General features: G+C 40.0%; 5 protein-coding genes across 7 annotated transcripts; 3 read left to right on the top strand and 2 right to left on the bottom strand.

Moving 5' to 3' along the window:
• Positions 1–1,739: 1,739 nt before the first annotated feature.
• LOC113768501 (DNA-dependent metalloprotease WSS1-like) lies at positions 1,740–6,006 on the bottom strand. 3 transcript variants are annotated; one of them, XM_027312888.1, is made up of 5 exons: positions 5,804–6,006; positions 4,627–4,796; positions 4,331–4,526; positions 3,341–3,778; positions 1,740–2,995 (listed from the first exon to the last, which is right to left on the bottom strand). In XM_027312888.1, exons 2-5 carry the CDS (start codon positions 4,779–4,781, stop codon positions 2,810–2,812), a joined length of 975 nt encoding a protein of 324 aa, XP_027168689.1. In that variant the 5' UTR covers positions 4,782–4,796; positions 5,804–6,006; the 3' UTR covers positions 1,740–2,809. The 3 variants fall into 3 exon arrangements, with proteins under 3 accessions (XP_027168689.1, XP_027168690.1, XP_027168688.1); XM_027312889.1 differs by having other exon boundaries at positions 4,627–4,757; XM_027312887.1 differs by lacking the exon at positions 5,804–6,006 and having other exon boundaries at positions 4,627–4,871.
• Positions 6,007–6,956: 950 nt separating this feature from the next.
• Positions 6,957–8,884, top strand: LOC113768500 ((R)-mandelonitrile lyase-like). The gene is made up of 3 exons (XM_027312886.1): positions 6,957–7,001; positions 7,137–8,652; positions 8,728–8,884. Exons 2-3 carry the CDS (start codon positions 7,148–7,150, stop codon positions 8,765–8,767), a joined length of 1,545 nt encoding a protein of 514 aa, XP_027168687.1. The 5' UTR covers positions 6,957–7,001; positions 7,137–7,147; the 3' UTR covers positions 8,768–8,884.
• Positions 8,885–14,714: 5,830 nt separating this feature from the next.
• Positions 14,715–18,493, top strand: LOC113767774 (D-3-phosphoglycerate dehydrogenase 1, chloroplastic-like). The gene is made up of 5 exons (XM_027311961.1): positions 14,715–15,451; positions 16,423–16,799; positions 17,043–17,153; positions 17,239–17,334; positions 17,467–18,493. Exons 1-5 carry the CDS (start codon positions 14,797–14,799, stop codon positions 18,136–18,138), a joined length of 1,911 nt encoding a protein of 636 aa, XP_027167762.1. The 5' UTR covers positions 14,715–14,796; the 3' UTR covers positions 18,139–18,493.
• Positions 18,494–19,218: 725 nt separating this feature from the next.
• On the bottom strand, positions 19,219–20,558 carry LOC113767884 (small nuclear ribonucleoprotein E-like). The gene is made up of 6 exons (XM_027312087.1): positions 20,383–20,558; positions 20,246–20,272; positions 20,035–20,097; positions 19,764–19,842; positions 19,619–19,664; positions 19,219–19,482 (listed from the first exon to the last, which is right to left on the bottom strand). Exons 1-6 carry the CDS (start codon positions 20,422–20,424, stop codon positions 19,473–19,475), a joined length of 267 nt encoding a protein of 88 aa, XP_027167888.1. The 5' UTR covers positions 20,425–20,558; the 3' UTR covers positions 19,219–19,472.
• A 928-nt stretch (positions 20,559–21,486) lies between these two features.
• LOC113767705 (U2 small nuclear ribonucleoprotein B'') lies at positions 21,487–26,086 on the top strand. Its single transcript, XM_027311883.1, has 9 exons — positions 21,487–21,948; positions 22,040–22,219; positions 22,354–22,429; positions 22,527–22,656; positions 22,821–22,935; positions 24,224–24,315; positions 24,424–24,493; positions 24,596–24,678; positions 24,873–26,086. The coding sequence occupies exons 1-9, from the start codon at positions 21,793–21,795 to the stop codon at positions 24,967–24,969; spliced, it is 999 nt and encodes a 332-aa protein (XP_027167684.1). The 5' UTR covers positions 21,487–21,792; the 3' UTR covers positions 24,970–26,086.
• The last annotated feature ends 1,733 nt before the right edge of the window (positions 26,087–27,819 follow it).

Genomic DNA, 27,819 nt, shown 5'->3' with positions numbered 1-27,819 from the left:
CAACGGGGGTTTTTTTTTTTTACCTTAAAATTTGGAGTACCTGGCTCTTTTTTTTTTTTTTTTTTTTGGCTTTTACGTTCTTTAAACTAGCCAATTACTATAGTAAATAAAAAAATTGAATACTAGGGAGGGAGAGAGTTAAGAGTTACTAAAAAATACTGCTGTCTGTTTTTTAGAATTGTCTGATGGGGTTAATCGTGAAAAATATCTTGGCGGATCAAATCTAACTAGAATGGTTGCATGGAAAAAATAACTATTGTTTGATAGACGCATATTATTATTAAATTGAATTGTGCGTATAGTTTACCACTGAATCAAAATTCATCTCAAGTGCGTACCAACCAACATATTTGCAGTATCTACATGATTTATATTTACAATTTGCAAATTTATTAAAGCAAAAAAAAAAAAAAAAAGGTTTTGGTGTTACAAATTCACAGACGAATGTTGCTACATTTGCTGCTGCTGCTGCTGCACGTTACATGGAGGAAGTTTCTGCAGAGGCTCCTTGGACTTTAGAGAGGTCAGTGAGTATCGAAGAAGCCCCGCCCCGGACAGCGCAGAGGAGTTGACTTACACTAAACCTTTTCTCTTTGTTTAATTTAATTTTGATAAAAAATAATAATAATTAGTAGCGGAGTGGCATATAAGGCTGAGCGCTTCAAATCTTTTATTATGAAATCATCTCTATCCCGTGTTTATACAACTCTCACATGTATTATTGCATCGATAATTCAATCAAATTGATAACAAATTTCATCAAGCAAGTCAAAGATTTGTTTAAATTATCAATGCAACAATATACACGCACGTAGTAGTAGTTGTACGTATAAACACGAGAGAGACAGAGAGGATTTGAAACGAAGGACTAAAGGTCAAACTTAAACTTTGGTCGGAAGTTTGAAAAGCCCGTCTTCCCTCTCAGGTCCCTCCATTTTCCTTTTTTCTGCCTTGTCCAAAAAAGATTCCTCTACGTCCCCCTTTCACACCGCCCCCCAAAGTTCCCCCCCCCCCCCCCCCCCCTCCTACTCCTCAGTCGCCACAATATATACAAAAAATAGCAAAAAAAGGAAGAAGCAAAGAAACGACCCCTCCCTTGTTGTTTATGGCTTTTACCTTCTCCTCCTCCTCTTTATTTTGTATACCTGCCTGTAGCAGTACCGGTGGACTACTTAGCAGTGAACTTCATTTTGAAAAATAGATGGCACGTTGCGGTCAGCATTTTGTTTTTCGTGCTGTGCTTTGTTTTTTTTGGTGGTGGGGGTTGGTGTGTGAGCGCGTCCTTACCTAATATAATTGAGCGCGCGCGCACACGAAATTGATCAACAAATTTGATGCATTGATATATTTCCTCTCCGCCTGCCTTCTATCGTTTCGGGGAAAAAAAAGATATATTTTCTCTCCGCAGTCAGTCCCCAGAGAGAGATGAGATGGAGAGATATTCGAGATTGGATGGAGAGGTGATGGTCAAAGCAAGGAAGGAAGGACATACGGGAGTTGACCTTTCGAACAATGACAAAAGTGACGCAGGCTTACTAATTCTTATTGATCAAGGAATGGATGGGTTGCCGCTCCACCGGGCCGGGAACTCCCTTTTTTTCTTTTTTGGACAGAAATTCTCGATCCCCCAACTGCCCAAAACCTCTTCACACTGAGACTTACTCTTTGATTGATAGGAAGCGTATGGTTTACGAGGGTGACTGGTGCTTGTGGGTCCCGTCCTAGAGGATTGATTACACTTGGCTCTACCGCCTTTGAAAAACAGGATGATGATGCAGAAGCAGACTTCCCGTCATACTGTATGTATGATTATACGGCGTACTATGTGGTAAGGTCCAGAGAGGCCAGATGTCCATCCGTTCGATTTCTCCTCCCGACTCCTTGCTTCAGAAGATGTCCTTACTTGAGTTGATCCGTCTCTCTATACGCTGCTGCTTCTACCAAATATCTTTCTTGCTGCATTTCTTCTGTCCGACTCTGATCCTTTCCTTTACAACCAGCCCACATTGTTGCCATGACGAGACGACACCACCGTTATTATTTAAATCCCTCTGATCAATAACTGGGCACTTCCCACTCCTGCTCTTCTTCCAGCATAGCGTCCGAGTAACCTATGCCTGGCTCTAACTAAAACCCATCCATCCAGCTCCTTTTGCGCTTGTCTATCAGACCCTCCAACGAAACCTGCTACTCTGATGGTAATCCTGTCTCTTGCCAAAATCCCAAAATAAGTAACAAACGCGCGCAGTTTCCCCTTTTTGTTGCCCCACTAATGAACGCTAACCATTGTTCAAGGTAACTAACTGTGTGTGTGTTACTATATTCAAGATTCAGATCCAAGCATACAAGGAAAGAAAACAGCCTGCCCTTTTTCCAGTGCTATCCCCGCAAGCAGCTTGTTACCAGGAGCGAGCCCAATCTTTAAGAAGAAAAGTAATAACTGATGGAAGGTAGCCTATAATTCACAACACGAAAAGCAAACAACTGTCCTTTTCGCAGCTAAAGCATAATTTTTACATTCGTATCTCCACACTTTATGTAGCAAATACAGAGTGTCCGAGAGACACGTGGACATTTTTTTCAACGGCAGAATAAGTAACAAAATTCTTGGCTTTCATACATCAACATGCTGGACAACTACACAGCTGTTGTTGGCCCAGGTTGACTACCCCATGCAGACCTTTGTGCAATTGGAATTCACTGACAAGGATTGGATCTGAAGGCTTCTTAACCAGCATGGTGTAGAGTGCTTGCGGAAAATGCGTCTCTTTTTCTCCCTAATATACTTAAACTTCCCAATTCCAGGTACCTATGCATTTTCCAACAGAGGTACTGTGGGTGGACCATACGAATATCTCCATTCCCCACAAGCCAAGCACCTCTCAACCTCAACACTGTTGTCTAGAGTGCAAAACTTACAAGACCAAACCTTTGACTTTTTTCCATTGCTTGCGCATTTCTTCGTTCCACAAGCTTCACAAATAAGAGCCAGGGGCTGTAAAATTTAAATCTGGAAAGTGAGTACCTAATTATTAATGAAACAAAGAGGCAAAAGGTCGAGGTGGACTGGTCTTGAGATGAAATTTATATCCGTTCCATTAACGAAGAGATATGGTTGTCATGTAAGAACCTACGCAGACACTATCAGATGCATTTTTGTTTTTCTTATTTTTCTATTTTTGCATTTAAGCTCTGGATAGACAGATATCCAACAACTGGAAAAAAAAAGACATTTACAACCATTAGCATGTAAATTAAAATTACACGGCAGTTTCTAGAAAATTGATTGGAGAAAACTCCATGGCTCTGCAGTACAGGAAAAAGCAATGGGCACATTTACCTGATTTATTAAGGTGCAAGTGCTGCACTGCCACGACAACTGAAGATCTTTAGTACCACTGCTTTGAGCGTTGCCAAGATTTGACATCAGATCAGATTCATTATCGCGCACAGTAGAGGATTGAGAACTTTCAGAAGATCCTTCACTTTCTGCAGATTTGGAACCACACCACACATCATCATGTAATCTCCTTTCTGCAGCCATAGCAGCAGCTTGTATTGCGCTCAGGGCGGCCTTAATGCTACTGTCACCACCAAGTCGCATTGGTCCAGATGGCAAAATAGCTGCACGCCGAGCTCTATTTTCTGCAGCTGCCAATGCAGACTGCCGGAGTGATGACAAAGGAGGCTGACGGGAAAAGCCACCCAGTCGTCTACCAGGGAGATCAAATCCTTGCCCAGTGCCTGTAATTCCCTTAGCCATAAGATCTTCACATTCCTGAAAATTGTTAATTAGGTAAATCAGTTGTAGGGGAATTATCTAGCAAGTCAATTGAAGGAAAAACTAACAATCGACACTGATATTGAGACTACGGAACTACATATTGAACTGCAAAATGGAAAATCAAGCCAGGTGTCACCCCTCCCACAAACCTCCCCACCATTCCCCCCCCCCCCCCAAAAAAAAAACCAAAAAAGGTAACTCCCAGCCTGCCAAAACCCAAAGGAAGGTGCCAGGACATCACGAAAAGAAATTCCCATTTATGACAAAATAGGAGAACTTCAGCCAAAAAAAAAAGGTTCAGAGTTGGATCTTTCCCAGTACTAACATAAACATATGAAAGAATGGTAATTGAAACCAGCTCTCACCGTCCTCTCCCACCCCACCCCACCCCAAAAAATAAATAAATAAATAAAATTTTGCACTCCTGCCATTCCGAAACCCAGACAGCAGGAAAGAAATTTCCAATTGTGCAAATACTTACTAGGAGTACTTAAGGGAGAAGCAGTTTCAAGTTGGAATTTTCACTTTACTAAGATAAACGACCACCTTTCTAATTTCATCCAAAAGGTTGTAAAAATCGGCATTGTGGGGACCATATTGATTGTGGCAGAGCTCATGAAGCATGGTATCAAGAATCTGATCATATGGGAAGAAATCCAACTCATTGTTCGGTCGGCGCAATCTCAGCTTAACTTCTGCACCCCCTCCTATATTAAGACCTAAAAGAGACGGATTTGCTGGGCTGCAAACCAAATTCTTTTGATCAGCAAAGTGGCACAACAAATGCTGAAAATGCCTTGAACTGGAGATGTGAATGTGGAAAAGTAAAGCAAAATCATTACCAGAATTCAGAAAGAACTTTGACTTTCCAATTCCGTTTGCGCATAATGGGTTGCACCTGTTTAGCTACTCTTTCAAGAATTTGCCTGGCCTCATTTTCTCGAGTCCTCCTTAAAGGTTTGACTTCCCAAACCTTGTTAAGGTCGTTCAAATCCATGTGAAATGGGAAAATCTTAACCAAGATCATAACAAGTAAGATTCCATCAATTCTAAAACAAAAAAATTCATGATATCCAATTCTGAAGACCTAGAGAAATGCTGTTTATATTAAATCCATCCTTGTCCAGGAAGTCTTCAATTGACAAGCCAAGCTTACAGATCCAAGACATGAATCCTCAAAAATGCAATATCTTAACAATTACAAAAATTAAATTTCTAGAGGAAAGATTTCCATAATGACATTAGGCATTGGATTGACTGAATTTCCGTCCACTACAAAGTTGTTAATGACTATACTATGAGAACTGTGTTTCACAAAAGAGTTAATACTTCTTCATTTGCAACTATCAGGAAAGCAGAGTGTACTTGCCACATATCTATCCGTATAAGAAAAGATGCAACCAGATCACAGTATGAAATTCAATTGGATGCTACCAGATCAAGGCATGAACTCAATTACCTCCCGAAAGCGTACAATCAATTGGTCAATTAACTCAATGTATTGGTTCAATCATTTGGTAACAATATGGCAGTGCGTCTAGCACTAATTAGTGGTGTAAAGGCGCAGAATTGCTTCAGAACATGGGTCGAATAACTTCCAATTTCAGAGGCAAAATAAGTTATGTCTCTATATCCACAAAATTTGATCTTTCTACAGATACAGAGCGACAACATGGGCAGCCAGGATAATTTCCAATTTCCGAAGCAAACTCAGTATGTCCTCAATACCCATAAAATAGAGTATGATATCTCAACAGATAGAGTGATGAGTAGCATCCACGGCCACGAATTTAGAGGAAAACAAACATCGAAATATAAAACCCTAATCAAAAGTTTCCATCTTTTTTTAATGTTGTCCCTTTTTACTTATGATTTCTTAATCTTGTCCGTTGAACAACATAAAGATGAGAAATTGTGGTACAATTTTTAGTAGTAGGCAGCATTTGACGATGATGGATAATGAGCTAGAAACAGAGAAAGGGGAGGGGAGAGCAAGAAAAAATTGAAAAAGGAAAATACCTGGACGAAGACAATTTTATTGCAGAACCAAAAGCTTCAGCTAAAGTGCCAATTGGTGTCTGTCCAGTCGACACATGAAATTCAAATCACCACCTACTTTTGGTGTACGAGGGTGGGAGTTCAAATGTATGTAGCTATGAATACCCAACACCCTTTCCCAACTCATCCCTTTCTATTTTACTACTGGTCATTAGAAACCTGAACGTCTGCTCCGTCCTGTACAAAGGAAAAAAAAAAAAAAAAAATCTTGTAACTGTACAAATTGTAGGCGAGCGGCTGGCCAAATATGATCCACACCGCAACTGTACTGTCGAGACAGGAACTCCGGCCACTGGATTGTTTTTTTACAATCGTGGACCTGTTTGCTAAATGATGGGCCTAGCCCAAACATTTTTGTTATTCCCTTTATTGCTCCCCCAGTCACCCTTCTTCTCTTTTCTTCTCTTGGAATAGGTATAACTTATTTTTTTTTTCGCTTTTTTCATTGGGTTTTAAGGTTGGGGGTGGAATTTAAATAGTCCTATGATATCACACGGGATCCTCAGTGCCACTTTTTCAGTGATAATTCAGTGTCACTTTTATATTTGTCATGTGCTATTTATTTAAATTTCTTCTACCATCACGTGATAAGTGGGATTGGCACTAGATTTGGCACCGAATAGTGGCATAGAGGATCCCAACTGCTCCGAGTAGTGGCATAGAGGATCCCAACTGGATATCACACGGTACTAGTACGAGTCAGCACACCAACGACGTCGTTCTGAGAATATGATAATTTGGCCTTTCCTACGCCACCGAATCCGATACAATAGGCGGTGTGGTTCGTTCCCTGATGAGAGATGATGCTAACTAAACTAACTGAATTTCCCGCCAAAAACATACGTCTGCAGTGACTCTTTTCTCCACTCCCTAGTCCCTCCTCCCTCTGCTGCTTTTACCGGAATCCAACAACTCAAACAAAACCCACCGCCGCCCTTCCTCTCTGCCTCACCAACTGCTTTTCAAGAAACCCCCCCCCCCCCTCTTCCAAAAAAAAAAAAAAAAACGACACCCAAGAAAAAGAAAAAAACATAAATAAATCCAATCTTTCTTCGTCACCAGGCAACAATGGCTAAACTTCCTTACTCTTACTCTCCAATTCTGACGTTTTTAATGGTTGCCGCTTTCATTTCTTTGCCGAAATCACTTTCCCAGCAGAGTAATTCTCTCTCTCTCTCTGTCTCTCTGGATTCCTCATTTTTTACACCATCCAAGTTCTTTCAACTTTCTGATGAATCAGCCATTTTCCTGAAATAATTGACCTATGATGATTCACATTTTTGCCGTTTTTCAGGTCCAAGCTACATGGGTTTCGTGTTCAATGCCACGGAGATGCCATCGGAGGATTACTATGATTACATCATTGTTGGAGGAGGCACCGCCGGCTGTCCTCTGGCCGCCACATTGTCTGAGAATTTTCGAGTTCTTGTTCTAGAAAGAGGCGGTGTTCCTTATGGCATGCCTAATCTGATGACCCAAGAAGGTTTCCTCTCAACTCTCGTCGATCTTGATGCCACTGATTCCCCTGCTCAAGCTTTTACTTCTGAAGACGGTGTTCCCAACGCCAGAGGCCGAGTTCTTGGAGGCAGTAGCGCAATTAATGCTGGTTTCTACAGCAGAGCCGACCCGGATTTCTTCAGGAATTCACTAATCAACTGGGATCTTCGGGTGGTTAATCAATCCTATAAGTGGGTTGAGAAGGCCATTGTGTTCAGGCCTGAACTCAGGATCTGGCAATCTGCCATTAGGGATGGATTGCTGGAGGCTGGAATCGGTCCTTACAATGGGTTTGCTTTGGACCATGTTGTAGGCACCAAGATTGGGGGTTCCACTTTTGATAGCGCTGGTAGGAGGCACAGTGCTGCTGATCTTCTTAGCTATGCAAAGCCTTCTAATATTAAGGTGGCTGTATACGCTAGTGTTGAGAGGGTTATTTTCGCTTCTTCACCGGCTTCTGCAGCTCCCAGACAATCAGCGATTGGGGTGGTATTCAGAGACAAGACGGGTCGGTTCCACCATGCAATGCTGCGGGAGATGGGAGAAGTTTTGCTTTCTGCAGGAGCTATTGGCAGCCCACAGCTTCTGCTCTTGAGTGGGATTGGACCAAGGCCTTATCTCTCCTCGTGGGGAATACCTGTAGTGCATCACCATCCTTACGTGGGTCAGTTCCTATATGACAATCCAAGAAATGGCATTTCCATTGTGCCCCCGGTGCCTCTTGAACAATCATTGATACAGGTGGTGGGAATTACCTCTTCTGGGGCTTATCTTGAAGCTGCCTCAAACGCTATTCCATTTGCTTCCCGTGCTCACAATTTTTTCTCTAGGACTCCGCCTTCTCCCGTCTATTTTACCGTTGCAACCTTGATGGAGAAGATTGTTGGACCCCTGTCAGCTGGTTCTCTCAGATTGGCTTCAACCGATGTCAGGGTGAACCCTATAGTAAGGTTCAATTACTTCAGTGACCCTGCTGATACTGAGAGATGCGTAAATGGGACGAGAAAGATTGCTGATGTACTTAGAAGCCGCTCCATGGAGGATTTCAAGTTCTCTCAGTTGTTTGGGGATCGAGATTTTAGGTACATAGGACCACCATTGCCTGTTGATCTATCGAACGACAGGCTGATGGGAGAGTTCTGTCGTCGAACGGTCAATACCATATGGCATTACCATGGCGGCTGCCTTGTAGGAAAGGTGGTTGACAGAAACTTCAGGGTTCTGGGAATTCAGGCACTTAGAGTTGTTGATGGTTCAATATTCACAGTGTCACCTGGAACTAATCCTCAAGCCACTCTTTTAATGCTGGGCCGGTGAGTTCAATGGTGATTGATTAAAAGAAACTGTTAAAAGACAGAGACTAATTTCCTGTTGTTGTGTTTCGACAGGTATGTTGGCATGAAGATTCTGAGGGAGCGAACGAGATAGAAGAAGCGCTTGACTTCATTTGCTGTTCGCATCGATCATTTCTATCTTCGCCAAGCTAAAAGCATTAGATAAATACTACTTTCTCTGCTGTTGTTTGTTGTTGTTGTATATTGGCTTTTCCGCTGACATCTGGTTTGGTTTTGTCAAAGGAGTACTTTTGAGATGGGTACTTTTGTTGATAATATGTTTTTCAAAAGTAAAAAAGAAATGCAAATTTAAGAAGTTGAAAGAGCTCATACGTTTGAATTTCGCAGCTCTTTGAAGTTTTTCAGCTTTTGATATTCAGGTTGATGATTCTTCTTTCGACGCCCGCTGTAACTCTTGTGTGAATTGTATCTTAGGATATGTAAAAGGTTGAGCTTTGTTGGCGACCCTGTAAACAGATAGAATAAATTACAAGAAAGAAAAATCTTTTTTGTTTTCCTTTTAAACCATTCAGTGGTTGGGAACTTGAACCATTAGGGTGGGAATAAGAATTGGTGGTGGTTGAGATTCCTTTGTCAATCGGCTAATGATGGATTCAGAATGCAGTTTTAGCCTCAGAAATTTTTTGTGTTCTGGCTCTGTTCCAAGTTCCAATTCTTCTAATTTAGCAACCAATTCCAAACAAACAATAGCATATTCCGTGCTTCTACATTCAACATTCTCCTATTTGCTGGACCTGATCGAATCAATCCTAGAGAAGTGGTTGCCCTTCCCCCCCCCCCCCCCCGGGAGCTGGAAAGTTCAAATGGTTTGAAACTTTGAATTATGGAATAGTCTGGCAGTGGGCCACCCTTTCTGTTACTCCTCTGCTAGTGCAGTGCAGTGCTGGCTGGTCGGGTTGGGTGGTATGTATACTTAGAGCATCCAAGGCAATGTATAATGGGGGTATAATGCCCCCCATTATATCGAGCCGTGTCATGGAAATTACACGTACAATACTGATGATGCGCGTCAGTAAACGCATAACAACATCAGCAAACGCCCAAATATAGCCAAAATGAGACAGTATTTTACTTGGTCATTTTTTGAAACATTTTACAACGGTCATTTTTGGAGCCAATCATTTTACAACGTCCTTTTTTTACAACGACTATATTTTAGCAACGGATAATTTATTTTACTTCCTATAAATACACAAAGTATTTTTTTTATTTCACCTCACAATCTTTTACTCCATTATGTCTCCTACTCCCTTATTCATTATTTTCAATCTCTTTACATAATTTTATAAATTTCATTATTTTATCATTATGGATGAGAATCTCAATAGTTTTAGAAATATGTTAAATAGTCCAAATATAGAAAATTCATCTGCTTCACAAAATCAAAACCACCAAATTTTTCAAAATTATCCAAATTTGCCAAATTATCCATTTTCAATTCCAAATTTACCCAATTCCAATCATCCATCAAATTTTCAAAATCCACCACATTTTCCATATCAAATTCCCATGTATCCGTCACCTAATTATTTTAATTCTTCTATGAGAAATCACTATACACCGGAGTATTATAACCTTGGTACGGGTTGTGGAGGCTCAACGACTCCGTCGGAGATAAGGAAGGATTTTGATTTCGCCGGTCAACAAGATAATGCAACACCAACGAAGTCAATTTCGGATTCTCAATTTCCGCCCTATTCAACACAACGTGAGGTAGAAAATATAAATCTCACAAATGAGGCGGTAGAAGAACCTGACGGTAAACGCGTTCCATGAAGTGTGGATGATGACAAATGCTTGCAAGTGCTTGACTCACAATTTCAAATTGCAGCATTGTGAGTAACTCCCAAAATGAAGAGAGTTTTTGGAAACGAGTCGTCGACTACTTCAATGAGAATTGAAAATCTGAACCACCATGAAAATATAAAGTAATGAAATCACAGTGACATTGGTTGAGTCGGATGGTTAATGAATTTAACCAATATTACAACAGATTGGTCGGCAAACATCATAGCGGGTGGAATGACGACCGGATCAAGCAACACGCACGTGAGCTATTTCATCAGAATAATAACAAGTATTTTTTACATGAACATATATGGGTGTTGTTGAAAAATGATTTGAAGTGGAAAGTAGAAACTCCTATGCAGCGTTCTTCAAAAGATAAGGACTGATGAAAGCGGGGCATACACTTCTTCATCCAATGCGGATTCAAAATTTTGGCATCGATGATAATGAAGCACGTGAAGTTCGCCCACCTGATCAAAAAGCATCAAAGAAGGGATGAGAGAAATGCAATAAGAAACTGGCATGATGATGATGAAGAACCAACGATCCCTGTGACTCAAGGTTTAGTAAAAAATTTTCACCATTATCTTCAAAGGAATGCAGAACTACGTGATCGGGAAGTACATCATCAACTTCGGTCGGATTTGGTCGAGCATATTTGGGAACGATTCGGAGGAAATAATAATGAAAAGTATTATTCGTTATATTATTATTTGTATTTTATTTAATTTTAATATTATGTCGTGGAGTTAAATTCAGTAGATAGTGTATTATTAATTAATAATGGATTATTATGCTATTTTCACGTTTGAGGTGTCACGTCAATAATTTATTTTTAAAAATAACTGTTTTTAAAATAATAAATTTATTTATTTATGGGTTATGAGTTGTGCATTATTAAAATAAAAGAGGAGATAGTGAAATACTAATGTGGCATGTGGATCAATGCTATTATACTCTGTGAGTGTAATAAAAAGAGGAGATAGTAAAATGCTGATGTGACACATGGATTATACCCGGAAGAATGTGTGTAAATCATTATGGATGCTATTAGTACTACTAACCAAATTGCAAAGACCTACATTATGATTATGATAATGATGATGATGACGACCAGCCAAGGCGCCGCCCGCTCCCAATAATTTTTTTTGGGAATGGTTGGTTGACTTTGATTTGTTCAAGTCATTTTTTGTGGTCCTATATGAGGAATACCTGTTCAATTATTGAAGAGTCCAAAACGTTGAAGAATGAAGAGTCCAAAAGTAGTTGAAGAATGAAAGAAGCTTGGCAGAACGTGATAGGCCGATGAGAGTATTATTGGTGTTTCAACTTTCAATTCATTTATTCCGGCCCGCCGGAGCAACCCCCCGAAAATAACAAGACATTCCATTCAATTGGGAAAGTGATACTCCATCACTACTGCTTACTACTTTTTTTTTAAAAAAATTTTTAGAAGAAATAAGTTTCTTCTAACTTGAAATTGTTGGATGATAATTTTGTCACAAATAAGCTCTTAAACAAAAAATGCCTAGTTCAAGGGTTTCCGTCAATTTTGAGCGTTAAATATAGAAATTAGGGGCAAAACCTTTCAAACAAAAAAAAAAAAAAAATTAACCCACTATTTGGTTAAAAAACCAACTATATTAAGTTAACTAATAATATGGAATTTAATGCTCTTCCTTGTCTTTCATCTTCCACCTTTTTCTAACCCTAATTTGATGAAATAATCAGTCAACGAGACTTTTTAGGTAATTTTCGTGGGTTGATTTTTTTATGTAGTCAATTTTACCCCTAATCCCATCACCTCTAATGGCTAAAATTGACAGAAATCCTTAAACTAAGCTTTTATTATTATTATTATTATTCAAATGCCTATTTGTGACAATTTATAGTTAATGGGTCAAAATCATATAAAAGCAATAGTTTAGAGGCTGTCCAAAAAATTTCCTCACCCTCAAATATCTTAGATCAAAACCCCCCACAATGCTCTGTTATTCTAGCTTATCAAACTAATATGTGTTTTAGTTAATAACTTCTAGGCAAAGCTTAGTCAATAAATATCTAAAAATTTTGAAGCATTTCATTATAAATTTTGTTATATCTATCTATAATCATTTCTAACCATAACTCATCTAAAAACATCGTAACTACTAAAGTAACAACCATTTGATGAGAAAAAGGTTGAAATACCACCATTTGCTTTAGTACTTAAAATTTTATATAAAATTATTTCATAAAAAAAGTATTTATGAATTGCACACATATCGTTTTTGATGTGACTAAGCATTAATAATATAATATATAAAGTGGGAGCAGAAGAGTTGGTGTAAACAATCCGATGTCACTTTTTAAAATTTCTTTTTTACTCTTCAAATAACTTTTCACCATTAATTCACTTCAACTCAATTACTAACCTCACACAACCAATAAAATACATGTTTATTATTTAAACATAACCGTTTACACATAAATTGTTTGATTTTTTATATTGTTTTGTATTATTTATTAATTTACTACCACTAGTTTTTGTTGTAAATAATGAATCTACTACATTCATTAGTTCCACAAAAAGATTTTTTTTTTTTTTGTTTTTTTAGCAGTTGTACGTATCGAAAATAATTTGCGGGGAACAACAATTGCATCCTCAGGAAAGGGGTGGCGATCCTTCTACTCGTACACTTTGTGAGTGGAAATGTGGAATCTGGCAGTTCCATCAATGCCGAAGAAGTTCGACGATAGCGTGTTAGTCTGGAAGACGAGACAACGACTTCAAGCGCTCTGTCACTTCGATAACGATACAAACGTGCGCGGTAAAATGACAATGACGACGACGACGACGACTTCAAGTCTCCCTCCCCTTGCGTGCTTGTGGAGAAAATCCTTGGTGACCGATCCACAGCCAACAAACACTAGTGGGGACAGCCAGGTTCCAACGACAAAATACTGGCAGCAGAAAACAAGAAGCATAATTGTGGTAGGTTTTGCCCCCACTTAATCAAGAAAATTATACACACACACACCTTTGCCTCCCTTGAAATTGAATCCAGTCAGTCGTTAACGATTAGTATTATATAACACCGACAAACCTTACCTTCATAGGCACCAGCGAAAGAGGATCGCCCGACTGCCCATGTTGCATCAATAATGTAATAGGGACAAACATCCATACAAGGCACAAACACACATGATGGAATAGGGAGCCTTATTGAACAAAGGAATAGTAAAGTTTTTGATTAAGACGAGGGTATCAAAATAACTTGTTAGCTATTATAATAGAGAGCTGTAGGAATTATAATTGGAATGAAGTAGTAAAATTAATAAATTAATTTGTTGTGTTTGGATTGTATTTTTTTAGATTTTTTTTTTGTAGAAAAATTGCCGTAACGAATTGATATATGTGAGACAAAAAAATGATTAAAAAATGTGTTCACGAAAAACGTAACAAATTTTCTTTGAAAAATAACTGTCCAAACAAGGTGCAACGAGGTGTTCCAAATTAATGGATGAGGGCATTTGAAATGTTGCGAAGAGTCAATTGTCATCTGTTACTTGTTATAGAGTTATAGGAATTGATGATTTGTGTCATCGTTTACTTATTGTAGGAATTACAAAATCGCCGTCTTTTCGCTGCGAATTCATCCACGCTGTTCTTTCTTTTCGTTGTGTGTGTGTGTTTTTTTTTTCTTTTTAAATTTTGTCCCAGACTCAAATGATGGTGGAATTCAACAAATGTTTAAAGTGGAAAGCTGCAATAGTAAAATTTTGTCCCCGATTCCCGTCCACCAAACCCCCCTGCATATTCCCTCACTGCTCTTTCTCTCTCTATTATAAAATCACACCAGTATTTATACATCCACCACACCTACTCAATTCTCGACTATGCATGCATACTACGTACGACTGGATTGATCGTCTCCAACAACCCTTTTTTTTTTTTTTTTTTTTTTTTTAGAGATTAGAAGAGGCAACCCACCCTCCGTCCCCATCCCAGCCCAAAAGCCAAACCCAAAAAAAAAAAAAAAAAAAAAAAAAAAAAGAGAGAGAGAGAGAAAGAAATGCTAACACAGCAATCATACCACCAGTAGCACTCACTGCTCTACAGTCTACATACAATTAAAACACATAAACCCGGGCCCCGGGGGGGGAGGAGAGAGAGGGGCATTTGTGATGGCGGGCGTGGGGCAAATATTTATACGAGAAAGCTCATCATTTTGTTTGCCTAGTGCCTACGCAGAGCACCGGAAAGACTGAAGAGAGAGAAAGAGAGGCGAGGGAAAAAAAAAAAAAAAAAGAAGACAGCTCCGCATAACGAAGATGGCTTCCTCTGCAACAGCAGCAGCTGCAGCATTCATTTCTACGAAACTCATAACTCAGCAATCCTCGGACTTACCTCCTTCCTCTCCTACTCCTACTAATAAGCTTTCCTTCCTTCCTACTCCCTCCAACAACTCTGCTTCCTTCAAACTCCTCTACGCCCCAAATAGAAATAGGTCCTCTCCTCCTGTTCTCAACGTTCTCAAAACCGCCGTTGAATCCGCCTCCATCTCCTTCTCCGACCCCACCCCTCTCCGTGATTCAATCCTTACCCCTCCCAAACCCACCATTCTTGTCTCCGAGAAGCTCGGAGAAGCCGGCCTCCAGCTCCTCCGCACCTTTGCCAACGTCGATTGCTCCTACAATCTGTCCCCCGACGACCTCTGCGCCAAGATCTCCCTCTGCGACGCCCTCATCGTCCGCAGTGGCACCAAAGTCACCCGACAGGTCTTCCAGGCTGCTCAGGGCCGTTTGAAGGTCGTCGGCCGTGCCGGTGTTGGAATTGACAATGTCGATCTGCAGGCTGCCACCGAATTCGGCTGCTTGGTCGTCAATGCCCCCACCGCCAACACCATTGCTGCCGCCGAGCATGCCATCGCCCTCCTTGCTTCCATGGCTCGCAATGTTCCTCAGGCTGATGCCTCCATGAAAGCTGGTAAACCAAAATTTTCAGTTTCATGTGCAAAATTACTCGACTCTTGTGGAGTACTATTATTACGTATCATTCATTCTTTCTTCTTCTTCTTTTTTTTTTTTTAAAAAAATATTTTCTTGGATCAGATCAGTTTTTAAAAACGCGGCTAAAATAGTTGTTGGATGGGATCGGATGTTTCTATCCGTCTTCTTCTTTTTGTATGGTAATAATAATTTTTTTTTCCATGCGTTGTGCTCAAGTTTTGGCTTACTCGGCAGCTACGTACTACGTACTGACAGGTTGGACTGGTGTAAATATATTAGCAGCTGTGGGTTTCTTGTACACTTGATACTCTCCTTACTTTCCACGGCTGTTACTAGTAGGCTCAGTTTTTGATCCTGCAACATCAGAAGTTTATGATGTTTCACTCGTCAAACCTTCCTACTTCTCCGTGTTGCTTCTTTTTTTTTTCTGCCCTTCGAAGTTTTTAAGTTTTTGGTCTCCATGCTGTTGATAGTCGGAACTGACTTCTGTACAGAAGTTTGGGCTTATGCTCAGTTATTCTGACTACGAATTACCCCAAATCTGCGACAGCCTTCCAAGAGTATGAAATAAATACTTGGTGATATATGAAATAAGTACAATTTGTGCAAATTACTTGGTTTACCCCGATATTGTGGTTGTCAGATATCAGCTGTTCTTTTAAGGGGAACTGGAGGATTTGCTTTTAGGTAGCATAAGCAGATTCACCAACTGTTATAGAACAACGTCGTGCCTTTAGTAAATTTTGCTGCCAATACAATGTCATATTTGCTCGGAATTCAAATTTGGTCTTCTACTATAAGGTTCATATTGACGGTTACGCTTGGACATATGTAGTTTAGAGCTTCAAATTGGAATTGAACAAGTTTGCAGAGCAATGTGATTTTCCAATACAGCATTTTATTGTAGTTAGATTTTACTTGAACGTGCAAAAACCATGATTTTTCCAGGAAAATGGCAACGTAACAAGTACGTTGGTGTTTCACTGGTTGGGAAAACACTGGCTGTTATGGGATTTGGAAAGGTTGGTTCTGAAGTTGCAAGGCGTGCAAAAGGCCTTGGTATGAATGTTATTGCACATGACCCCTATGCCCCGGCAGATAGAGCCCGTGCCATTGGTGTGGATTTAGTCTCTTTCGATGAGGCAATTTCTACTGCGGACTTCATTTCATTTCACATGCCTCTTACTCCTGCTACTTCCAAAATATTTAATGACGAAACATTCTCAAAGATGAAGAAAGGAGCACGCATTATAAATGTTGCAAGGGGCGGTGTCATTGATGAAGACGCATTAGTTAGGGCCCTTGACAGCGGTACAGTTGCACAGGTATGCTCATCACGGTTTAACTCTTATTTCTTTTGGTTTTACAGGTTAGATTTTCCATATATCAACCTTTCAGATGTGACAGTCAAAGTTGGGTTAGCCTTCAGTTTGTACCTTTGTCAGTTACAAAAAGTTCTCTTAAGAGTGTGTTTTCCTTTGCTTGCGATATTATTTTGTATGACTTTAATCCAAACTCCGGTGCTTCGTTCTACCACTCAGCCGTGTTTTTATCCTGGCATGCAACAGGCAGCACTTGATGTGTTCACAGAGGAGCCACCGCCAAAAGATAGTAAATTGGTGCAACATGAGAATGTCATTGTTACACCACATCTTGGAGCAAGCACAAAGGAAGCACAAGTATAGATTTCTGTTCTTTTGGGATTATTTTCAACTGTAAATTGACTGTCATTTCTTACTTTATCATCCTTTTAAACACATTCAGGAAGGCGTTGCAGTTGAAATAGCTGAGGCCGTTGTTGGTGCATTGAAAGGGGAACTTGCGGCAACTGCGGTAAATGCTCCTATGGTTCCTGCTGAGGTAATCACTTAAAGGCATTGATGTTTCTATGACCCTTATTTGTTGTCTTCCATTTGGCTGAGGTAATCACTAGAAGACATTGATGTTTCTATGACCCTCCTTCATTGTCTTCCGGTTGGCTGCTGTACTCAGGTGATGTCAGAGTTGGCTCCCTATGTTGTCTTAGCTGAGAAGTTAGGAAGACTAGCTGTGCAGTTAGTGGCTGGTGGGAGTGGCATCCAATCTGTGAAGGTCGTCTATAGATCAGCTCGGGACCCGGACAACTTGGATACCAGGCTTCTGAGGGCCATGATAGTGAAAGGCATTATAGAGCCAATATCGATCTCATTTGTAAACCTGGTAAATGCTGATTTCACAGCAAAACAGAAGGGCCTTCGGATTAGCGAGGAACGAGTCTTTGTTGACTCCTCCCCTGAGTACCCTGTCGACTCAATCCAAGTTCAAATTAGCAATGTTCAATCTAAATTTGCAAGCGCATTGTCAGAGACAGGAAATATTAGCATCGACGGCAAGGTGAAGTATGGAATCCCTCATTTAACAGGTGTGGGATCATTTAGTGTGGATGTTAGTTTGGAAGGGAATCTGATACTGTGCCGCCAAGTTGATCAACCCGGAATGATTGGGAGAGTTGGGAATATTCTTGGAGAGAGCAATGTCAATGTCAGCTTTATGAGCGTAGGAAGGACGGCTAAGAGGATAAAGGCAATCATGGCCATCGGAGTAGATGAAGAACCTGACAAGGATACCCTTAAGAAGGTGGGGGAAGTGCCTGCAGTTGAAGAGTTCGTGTTCCTTGAACTGTAGAGCGCATGTTTTGGTGTCTTTCTGAGGATTATTTTGAGAACAAAAGGTGACTGCTACTAAAACCATGTGTTGCGCTCCATCTACTTCCAGAAGGTGAGTTTTCACGGAAACCCTGTTGTAACTGTTCATAGGGATATAATTATCTGTAGCAAAATGTCAGGAAGTGATTGTTGTTGCTTTGTTTTCATTGTGGAACATCAATTGCGGTCTACTGCTGTATATTGGCTTGTATTTTGTGTTTTTTCTGTGGGCGCGGGCCGCCCTTTCATAAAATTTCATGCATTCTGCTTCGTATTCAATCTTCATTTCATGATATGTGAACGAAATGTTCATTCAAGAAAATATTTAGATCTGACACACTACTGTTCTCCATTTAGCCTTTCCCAATCTGTGATCTAACTTGCGCTATGTCTTATCAGTTAAACAATTCGATTCAACAACTATTGCAGGTGAGTTACCAACTTTGAGGTTCTGTCAAGCTTCATTTAAATCCTTCAGTTAGGATCATATGTTCCAAAGACATAGTCATAGTCAACCACGATAGGTAGGATACCCCCAAATAACTCCGCGCCCCCCCTTGGCCTCCGCCTCCACCTCCGTTACCGTCACCATCACACCCCTCCTCTCTCTCTCTCTCTCTCTGCGAAAGGACAAGAAGAGCCAAAAAAAAAAAGGACCTTTGCTTCCTTCCAAGTTCTAACACCACTTTCTAAGACGTTTCGTAAGCCCTTTGTTCAAAACTCCAAATGTCATTTCTTGTCCACACTGCGCTTACAAAAAGGACTGGCATTTACCAAGTTGCTGCGGATGAAATGAACGTCAAGAAAACTTAAAACATCCTAAAAGACACAATCGGATGATCAAGTGAAAAGGCACTACCATCTCTTCTTAAACTCCAAATCCATTGTCATCCTTAGAGAACTACTACTCAAAACACAAACATGTTAAAATTTTTTATAAGAGAACCTCAATCTTTCTTTCAACATCAACAATTATCTTTTGAGGAAATTACCCAGCATCCCAAAAGAGGAAATACAACACTTAAACGAAAATAATAATGAGCCTAAAGATTATCCCTAATTGGCTAATGACGAAGGAGAAAACATAATAGGCAATTGAATTTGAAGCCATTGCCCAATTCATACAACAATTCTGGAAGATACAATTTGGCTTACCAGCTCATACTAAAAGTTAATAGCTGAGACATAAAGCTATGAATAAGAGAAAAGCTATTGAGTATCTAGAATAATACATCATCACTGAAAATAAACCATCCAAGTGCGCTGGTAGTAACTGAAACATTCACGAACATCTAGGCATCAAAGCCAGGAACATCATTTACCCCTGCAAAAAACGAAATGCAATATAAAATCAGCAAAATTCAAGAAATGCAATGGTCTTGTGTGTTTCAGGATAGCTTATTCTATACATGGGCTTCACGAGAGAGAGAGAGAGAGAGAGAGAGAGAGCTTAGCCATACGTGTTCATCATCAATGTGATATTGTCCCCCTTCAGAAGTATCCTCCCTAAACAAAGGCAATATAAACACCAGAGAAGTGATTCAAAGAAAGAAGCATGAAAAATCAGGTAAAGGATGGAAAAAAATGCACATTTCAGTTACTGACCCAATTGCTTCGTGGTCTTCTTCTTTATGTTGACTTCCTCAGCATCTTCCAGGACCAAATTCATGTACTCATCAAAACCCTGTCAAAATAAAGAACAAGAGCTGTAAGACACTAAATCAGCATTCCCTTCGACTGTAATATCTTGTGGAACAAAGGAGTAGAGACAAGATAATGCCGCAACAAAACCCCAAACGTAGGTGAAATTGGATCAATAACCTGAAGCAAGATTACTAAATAATTTTAATAAAAAAAAAGGAAAAAGAAGGCTTACAATGATGCGGCCTTCAATCCTCAAATCCTTCTGCTCAAAGAGCCAAATCTGAATTCGAGCTTTCTGCCAAAGTCGAAAGAATGGACGTTACACTACTAACAAGTAATCCCCAACATGAACTTGTTTTTTGCAGGCTGAATATGAACAATCGACCAACAAAATATGCGTTTAATTACAAACAGAAAGAAGAAAAAGGAAGAAGATAACTTACGCTTTGAAGAAACCTGAATATCAGGTTCTGCATCCGCACCCAATTGGACCCCAAAAAAAAATCAACTGTTCAGGCCAAAACAAAAAAAAGGAAAGAAAGAAGAAACGAAAGTGAGTTTGGAGTCAGTGACGACGTACGATAGGTTGGGTCATAATCCTCTGAACTTTGGTGCTAGCCATGGCTGCTGCTGCTGCTGCTTCCCGCTCAGTCGCCTTTCAACCAACCAGCTTTTGCTCTCTGCGCCCCGAAAACCCTAACTACAGACGGCTCCCCCGCTTTCTTCACTTCCTAAACTAAAGATGCCGATCAATAGACTCAGGTTTGGGCTGTGTTTTGTACACTTACTCTATTGGGCTCCTGGGCCTTTTTCAAAGGTTTTCTGTAAGCCGTTGTTGTTTCCTTGGACGACACTTCTGCCAACGCCACCACACTTGCTTGATCATACATAGGCCCCCTACGATTTTCATCAAATCTGTTATCTAAATAATTCTAATTCCCCCGCCAAAATAAAATGATAGCCTATTACCATCTGTTTGGTGTATTTGGCCTCACTTAATTAATTGTGGTGCATGCACATTGAATTGTGTTTTCTAGATCGGTTCTCCGATTTTTGAGTGTGTTTGGATACGATATTATTTGGAATGATTATTGTAACACTTTTTTGTGATGTGATATATGTGAGATAAAAAAGTGCGTTGAAAATTATATTTGTAATTCAGGTAAATAATTTGGAGCCACATAAATTTAATATGCTCGTGCATATATTTGTTACATAAATTCAAGTCCACAACTGCCGCTAGCAATTACAGAATTCCTAATCATGATTTACAATGATTTTATATTTTCATCAAACAATATGTTGATAGTAAAATTTTATTTACAAACATCTCAGAGTTGAGTAGAGAGAGTAGATGTTCTGATAAAATTTAAATACAATAAGAGCTAAGTTTGACCCTTAAACAGTAAACTTATCGAAAAAATCATTTAAAGTAGGGAGAAAATTCCAAAAGGAACTTATCTGTTTGGATTGTAAGTTATTTGGGATTATTTGGGATATTTTTACTGTAGCATTTTTTGTGATGTGATGTATGTGAGATAAAAAGATATTGGGAAGATAAAAAGGTGTATTGGAAATTGTAAAGATGATGTAAGCAAATAAAATTGGGGAAATATGAAGCAATCCAAACAAACCATAGGCGCAGAAGTTAAAACAGACAAATTGTGAGGGGTCTAGTCGAAACTTCAAAAAGGAACCGGGTCTCCGGCTCTCCACAGTAATTCAACCAAAAAGTAGTTTGGTTGGGGTGTTGGGGAAAGGGTAAATTAGCAAACCGAGAAAGGAAAAAAGAAGAAGAGAGGAAGAAATCTCGAGCAAGTAGCAGTACAAAATTCAAATCCATCGGAGAGTTGCGTTGCGTTGCGTTGGTGGTTTTGGTGGTGGTCCAGCACTAGCCGTCGTTGTCGTTGTCTTACCTTTACTTGGGACCGCTAGGGTTTATTTCCGATCGACCTAATAGCGGAGAATCACAATTGCTTCTCAATTTCTTATGGCTGGTGCCGGAATTCACCCCTACCACCAGCAATGGCCTCCGGCCGCAGCTCCTCCTCCGCCTCCAGTCGCTGCTCCTCCTCCTCCACCCCCACCGCATCCTCACCCTGCTCCTATCCCCATGGATAATCATAACCGCCTTCCCATCGATGAGGTAAGATTTCCATCGACGAATTATTACAGTAGCGGTGAAAGTGATTTAAAAAAAGGGGGTGAAACTTGAAACTTTTTGCTTCTCCCCTAAGGTTCGGACAATTTTCATATCTGGGCTGCCTGAGGACGTCAAGGAGAGAGAGCTGCAGAACCTACTGAGATGGTTGCCGGGATACGAGGCGTCTCAGGTCAACTTCAAAGGCGAACATCCCATGGGATTTGCCCTCTTTGCCACTCCTCAGCAAGCTATTGCTGCCAAGGATGCCCTTCGGGTAATTGCACCTCCAATTTCTTCTGTTATCCCTATTCTACTAGTTGATCCTTCTTTTTCTTTTTCTTCTTTTTTTTTTTTTTTAAACTGTTCTCCTTTTTGTTTTCTTGGGCAAATGATGTATATGGGCTACAGGATTTGGTTTTTGATGCCGAATCAAATTCGATATTGCACACTGAGATGGCCAAGAAGAATCTTTTTGTAAAGAGGGGTGAGTATTTTCCATCTAACTTCAGACATCAGTATTACGGTTCTGAAAGTGCAATTTTTCTCGCCATTTGGATATGTATTTTCTGTTTGTTCTGCAGGGATAGTTGCGGACTCAAATGCATATGATCAGAGTAAACGATTGCGAACTGGTGGTGATTATACGCACACAGGTTATTCAAGTCCATCTCTTTTTCATCCTCCTCCAGCACCTGTTTGGGGGCCCCATGGGTAAACTGCTTTTCTCGCTGCCTGTTTTTCCCTTGCACAGTTATTCTGTTGCATGGAAGCATGACTTCATGTGCATTATTTGGTCGAATATATGTTTGATGATTGTCCAAAGTTGCCTGTAGATATCAAATTTTGGTTTGCTGAGATTATGTTGTATGGCTTAGGTATATGGCTCCAGCCCCCCCACCATATGATCCATATGCTGGTTATCCTGTTGCTCCAGTACCAATGCCTGCTCCTGCCCCTGTTTCGGCTCCAAGCAGTTATGTACCTGTTCAGGTGACCTACATCTATATTCTGTTTTGATACATGTCTCTTAGTTTAGCAATTTTGCTGTGTTCTAGACAGATAATATGGCTTGAATTTTGCACCCTGATAGTTTGTATCGTTGTTTTGTTTATGTTCCATCTGCTTTCATGCTATTGGATATATGTCAGGGAAGCAAAGTCAAAATGCCCGCCTGTAAGGGTTCAAAACCATAATATGTGTAGTTAGAAAGTCTCCTTGGCCAGCACGGCAAAGCATGACGAGTTCCAGAATCTTTGATTAATGTATAAAATGTCATTATTCAGAAAGCTGAATGTATAAAGCTCAATCAGACTACATTATCTACTAAATTTTGGCTCCAATCCTAAGTCTGTCTCTTTTTAATGGTTAACTTTGTCTTTTGTCTTTTTTTGGGTTTGCATAAATCTTTGGGCATATGAAGAGAGGACATTACTGGAAATTTTGATGTAGGGGAATTTAGTGCTTTCTTTTGCTTTTAGGTCAAAAAATAGTAATGATTCACTTATCTTTTATATGGGGGGAAGTCGTCATGAGTAGACATGGCCATGGTTTTAGAACTGCGGTTACAGTTCTAGAACTACTGGTTTCGGTTCCTTGGAATGGTGGAACCAAAACCGCACCTTATATGACAGTTCCCAGTAATGGGTTCTGAAACTTCCAGTTCTGGTTCCCGTTACGGTCCTGGTTTTGGTTCCGGTTCCTGTTCCTGTTGCGAGAATAATGTGACAATATATTTAAAATAAAGCAGATGTGAAGAAAATAAATATAGAAGAAAGTAGGATTTTGATTTTATTATTATTATTGAATAAGGAATAGAAAAAATGATAGAAACTTCATGAAAAGTACAGCAAGGTGCCCATGAATGCGAATATGCCTGTCCTTCCCCCAGAAAAAAAGGGTAAAAGAGGAAGCTTATTGAAAGGTGGGTTATTGCAATTGCTTTCTGTATATTCATCACCTCACACTATTGAATGTTAGTAACAATTTTAAATAGAAGACTAGATACAGGATTTTGGAGAAATTAAGAATATTTCCAAGTTGGACAGCATGGACTTGGCCCAAGCTTTATTTTTCCTCAAATTTTTTAGATGGCTCTGGTTCTATTTTTAGAGAACTGGAACTGGAACCGGAATCGGATCCGTTACCTACGGTTCCTCTCCGGCTCTCAGTTTTGGTTCCAGTCTGGCGCAGTTCCCGGTACTATTAATTTTTGAGTACTTTCTGTTCTTTATCTTCTTCTGCTTCCCCTTTGTGAGGCAGTTCTGTTGCTGTCTTGTAGAACACTAAGGACAACCCGCCATGCAACACACTGTTCATTGGAAATCTTGGAGAGAACATAAATGAGGAAGAGCTCAGGAGTCTTTTCAGCGCGTATGCATCTTTTTCATTTTTTATTTCTTCTTAAGATGTTGAGAGAAGCGAAAATGTTTCTTCAGTGATACTAATTCATTTCTTGTGCTTTGTTTTGTATGACCATAGACAACCTGGTTTTAAGCAGATGAAGGTATTGAGGCAGGAAAGACACACAGTCTGCTTCATTGAGTTTGAAGTGAGTATCCGAGGATGCAATTGCTCTCTGATGCAATTCCTTGGTCTTATAGCTGTTTGCCTTTCTTAGATTGTCATTTGAGTTCTTGGTTTTGTTCTGCAGGATGTCAATAGTGCTACCAATGTGCATCATAATTTGCAGGGTGCTGTCATACCTAGCTCTGGTTCGGTTGGCATGCGGATCCAATATCCTTTGTATATGACTTTTTCTGGACTTAGTTTGCATGTGTGTCTCTACTGTGTGTGGCCGTACACACTCTGACATCCTCATTCTCTCTCTAGATTTATATCAACATTTTCTTGCTTTCTTAATCTAGCTAGTTACATAGTTTTGTGTCTCCTTTTATCCTGGCCATTGTTTTTCTCTTAATATTAGAAACGTATTCCAAGAACCCATTTGGGAGAAGGAAGGATTCCAACCATCCAGCAGTTGCTCCCGGTGCTAATGGAGCCGTGCCAACTATGACCTACCAGTAGCTGACTGGCTGGAAGGGGATGTATTCTGTTCTTTATGCTCTGAGCAAAACAAACCACTACATATGATAGGATGCATCGTGCAGCTGTTGCATGCATCCATTTTGTCATCAAGTCATCAGCATTAGCATCTTACATGTTAATGAATGCACGAAATGGTCTCATGAACATATTGTTGGGCCATGTTATATTTTGCTTATGCAGGACATATGCATTCCGGCAATGCTATCTTAGAATGATTCTTAGCTTGATTAGGACTTTTGTTTCTATATATTATGTCAAGGGTGCATGGGATTGTAGCTGTTGAATCTTATGGTTTTCACTCCTCAACTCTTTACAATGTCAGGAATGCTTTTCTTTTACACATGTTGCCTTGCAAACCAATTTTCTCCATGTCATCAATATGTATTATAGATCCCATGGATACCACATGCCATGCTATGTCACAATGAACTGAGGCTCATCCCCAGGCACAATCATCATGACATGGAAATTTTAGAAACCCATATCATAAGTCATGATAATTATACTCAGATCACGTTGCTGTCACTAGCATCTTTCGATGAAAGCTTAAGCTTAAGATAAGTTCATTAGCTCTATGACGCTCTTGGCGTCCAGGCTTTGCATGATGAGCAAATCCAAGAATCTGGAATGTTGTCCATTCTATTGTTGTTATGCAGGGTCAATTGTTGCTGGAGCTGCTGTTCATTTTGGTGATCTGCTCTAGTTGCTGGATACCAGAACTCCAGTAGGACAGTCTGATTCTAGACGTTTGAGGTTGGCATCTGGTTGAGTTGTTGTTTTACGTGGCTGGAAGTTGGCTCTGAGCTTAGGAGGCCTTCCCAGCTCTCTGCCTGCAACTTGTTTGAAGTCTAGCGCAGTGAAGTGAGAGAGGGAGGGAGGGAGGAAGGGAGGGAGAATGTTGAAACAAGAAAGATTTGAAGTATATATCTACCCTAGCAATAAATGTTGGACGTTTCTGTTCGTTGCCCCGCTTATTTTCTTTTGTTTTAGCCCTGTGATTGTAAAATTTCAGGTTTTGTAGATCAACGTCTCTTGTAATTGATCTCATGTCTCGACTCAAAAAGTTTGGGCAAAGTGCGGCGCTGCGCTTTGTGTAGTCTGAGTTATCCGTGTGCCCTGATGTTAGCATGCAAGGAGGCTCGGAAGGATTTCTTCCTCCCCTACCTCTCTCTGTCGTGGGTCTAAACGTTGAAGATACCCTAAAACCAAACGACGTCAGATGACCTTTTTGGTTCCTGATCGACTGTGGCCCTTCTTCGTCGGTTGGTTTGAACTGCCTAATCTAGATTTCACATTAGCTAACTAGATGTTCTCATTTTGATCTTGATTTTATAGTCAAGTTGGGGAAAAGTTTATAGTATTGAGAATCAATAATATATTTTACTCGAATGGTTTCTGAAACGGTACAATTTGGGTTGTCTGAAGCAATTCTCTAATAAGTTTGGTAAAATAATAAATGCTTTTCTGCAGGCGCAGGAGTGAAAGATCATCTCCTAAGACTTCAGACATAATCACTGACTACTAAATCTTTTTGAGTTATTCCTAAAGTTAATAAGTATTTGGGGGTTTTTGGGGGGGGGGGGGGGGGGGGGGTGGTGTTGGTGGTGTGTGTGAAATGATGGATTCTGTGTAGGGTTGCAAACGAATCGAGCCGGTTTGAGTCAAACTCGAGCTCAGAATATTAAGCTCGTTAGCTCGCGAGTTTGAGTATATATATATATATATATATATTTTTTTTTTATTTAATAATAAAATTACGTATATTATATATATTTTTATTTTTTATTTTTATAGTAAAATTACGTATATATCTTTAATATTTTATTATTTATTAAGAAAAAAATAATTATTTTTTATTTTTTTCAAGCTCGGCTCGACTTTGAACTTGGTAAAATTCAGTCGAGATTCGGTTCGATTAGCTCAAAACTCGATTCGGCTTGGCTTGTTTGCAGCCCTAATCCTGTGGCTGTGATGTATGTGCCTACTTCCACCGCGCGAGATGAGGTGGAAAATGCGAGTTAATTGAGGAAGAGTGTCAGCGGGAGCCTTAGTGGGTTAGAACTTTTTAACCCACAACCGCCACTATTGTAAATAAATGTGAAACTCCGTTTACCACATCTTCTTTATGACTGACTGATTGCTGCTTCGTTTTGTTTGAAAGCTTTTGCTCCTGGGGAAAAAGAGAGAGAGAAAAGAAAAGGAAAGAAATCAGTCCGCGACCGCGTACGTCAACAGAATCCCCCTTCCTTCACTTCACGACTCACTTTGGTTGGTGTATGAAACCGAGTAAGAAGAGGTGCTGTGCTGCTTCCCCTCTTCTCCGCTTTATTAGTGTGAGTGATTGACGAGTCATTTTCAGCAGAGCAGAGCAGCCCAAACTCAATTTTCTAGTTTGGACTTTGGCATCCAAAGGTTACGTCAGAAATTGATCCCCCCCCCCCCCCCCCCATTTTCCAGGAATTGAGCATAAAATAGTTGGATCACCTCTTCTTGTTGATGCGCTTACCAACAACTTCCACTAAGGAGGAATTGCTTTGAAAAATTCATACAACGTTGCAAAACAAAATAAATATGGAAATGAACGCCGGTCCACATTATTGTTATGAAGTTGGGTTTAGGGAGCAGCATTAGCATAGGGGCTGTGTTGTCTGTCTTCCCGTTTTGAGTGAGTCGTTTAGTAGTTGCTGTCTTTGATACACTAATAAAATAATATATTATATTATTCTATCCTAAATTCCTAATATACTACTAATAAAAAAAAGTTCCTCCTAACCAACAACACAAACAGAAACACTATATGCTATGGAAGGAATGGTCTCTGTCCACTAC

Source organism: Coffea eugenioides, chromosome 4, assembly GCF_003713205.1.
Source record: "Coffea eugenioides isolate CCC68of chromosome 4, Ceug_1.0, whole genome shotgun sequence".
Lineage (NCBI taxonomy): Eukaryota > Viridiplantae > Streptophyta > Magnoliopsida > Gentianales > Rubiaceae > Coffea > Coffea eugenioides.
Note: the sequence above shows the minus strand (reverse complement) of the source record. Positions and strands in the feature narration are given on the sequence as shown.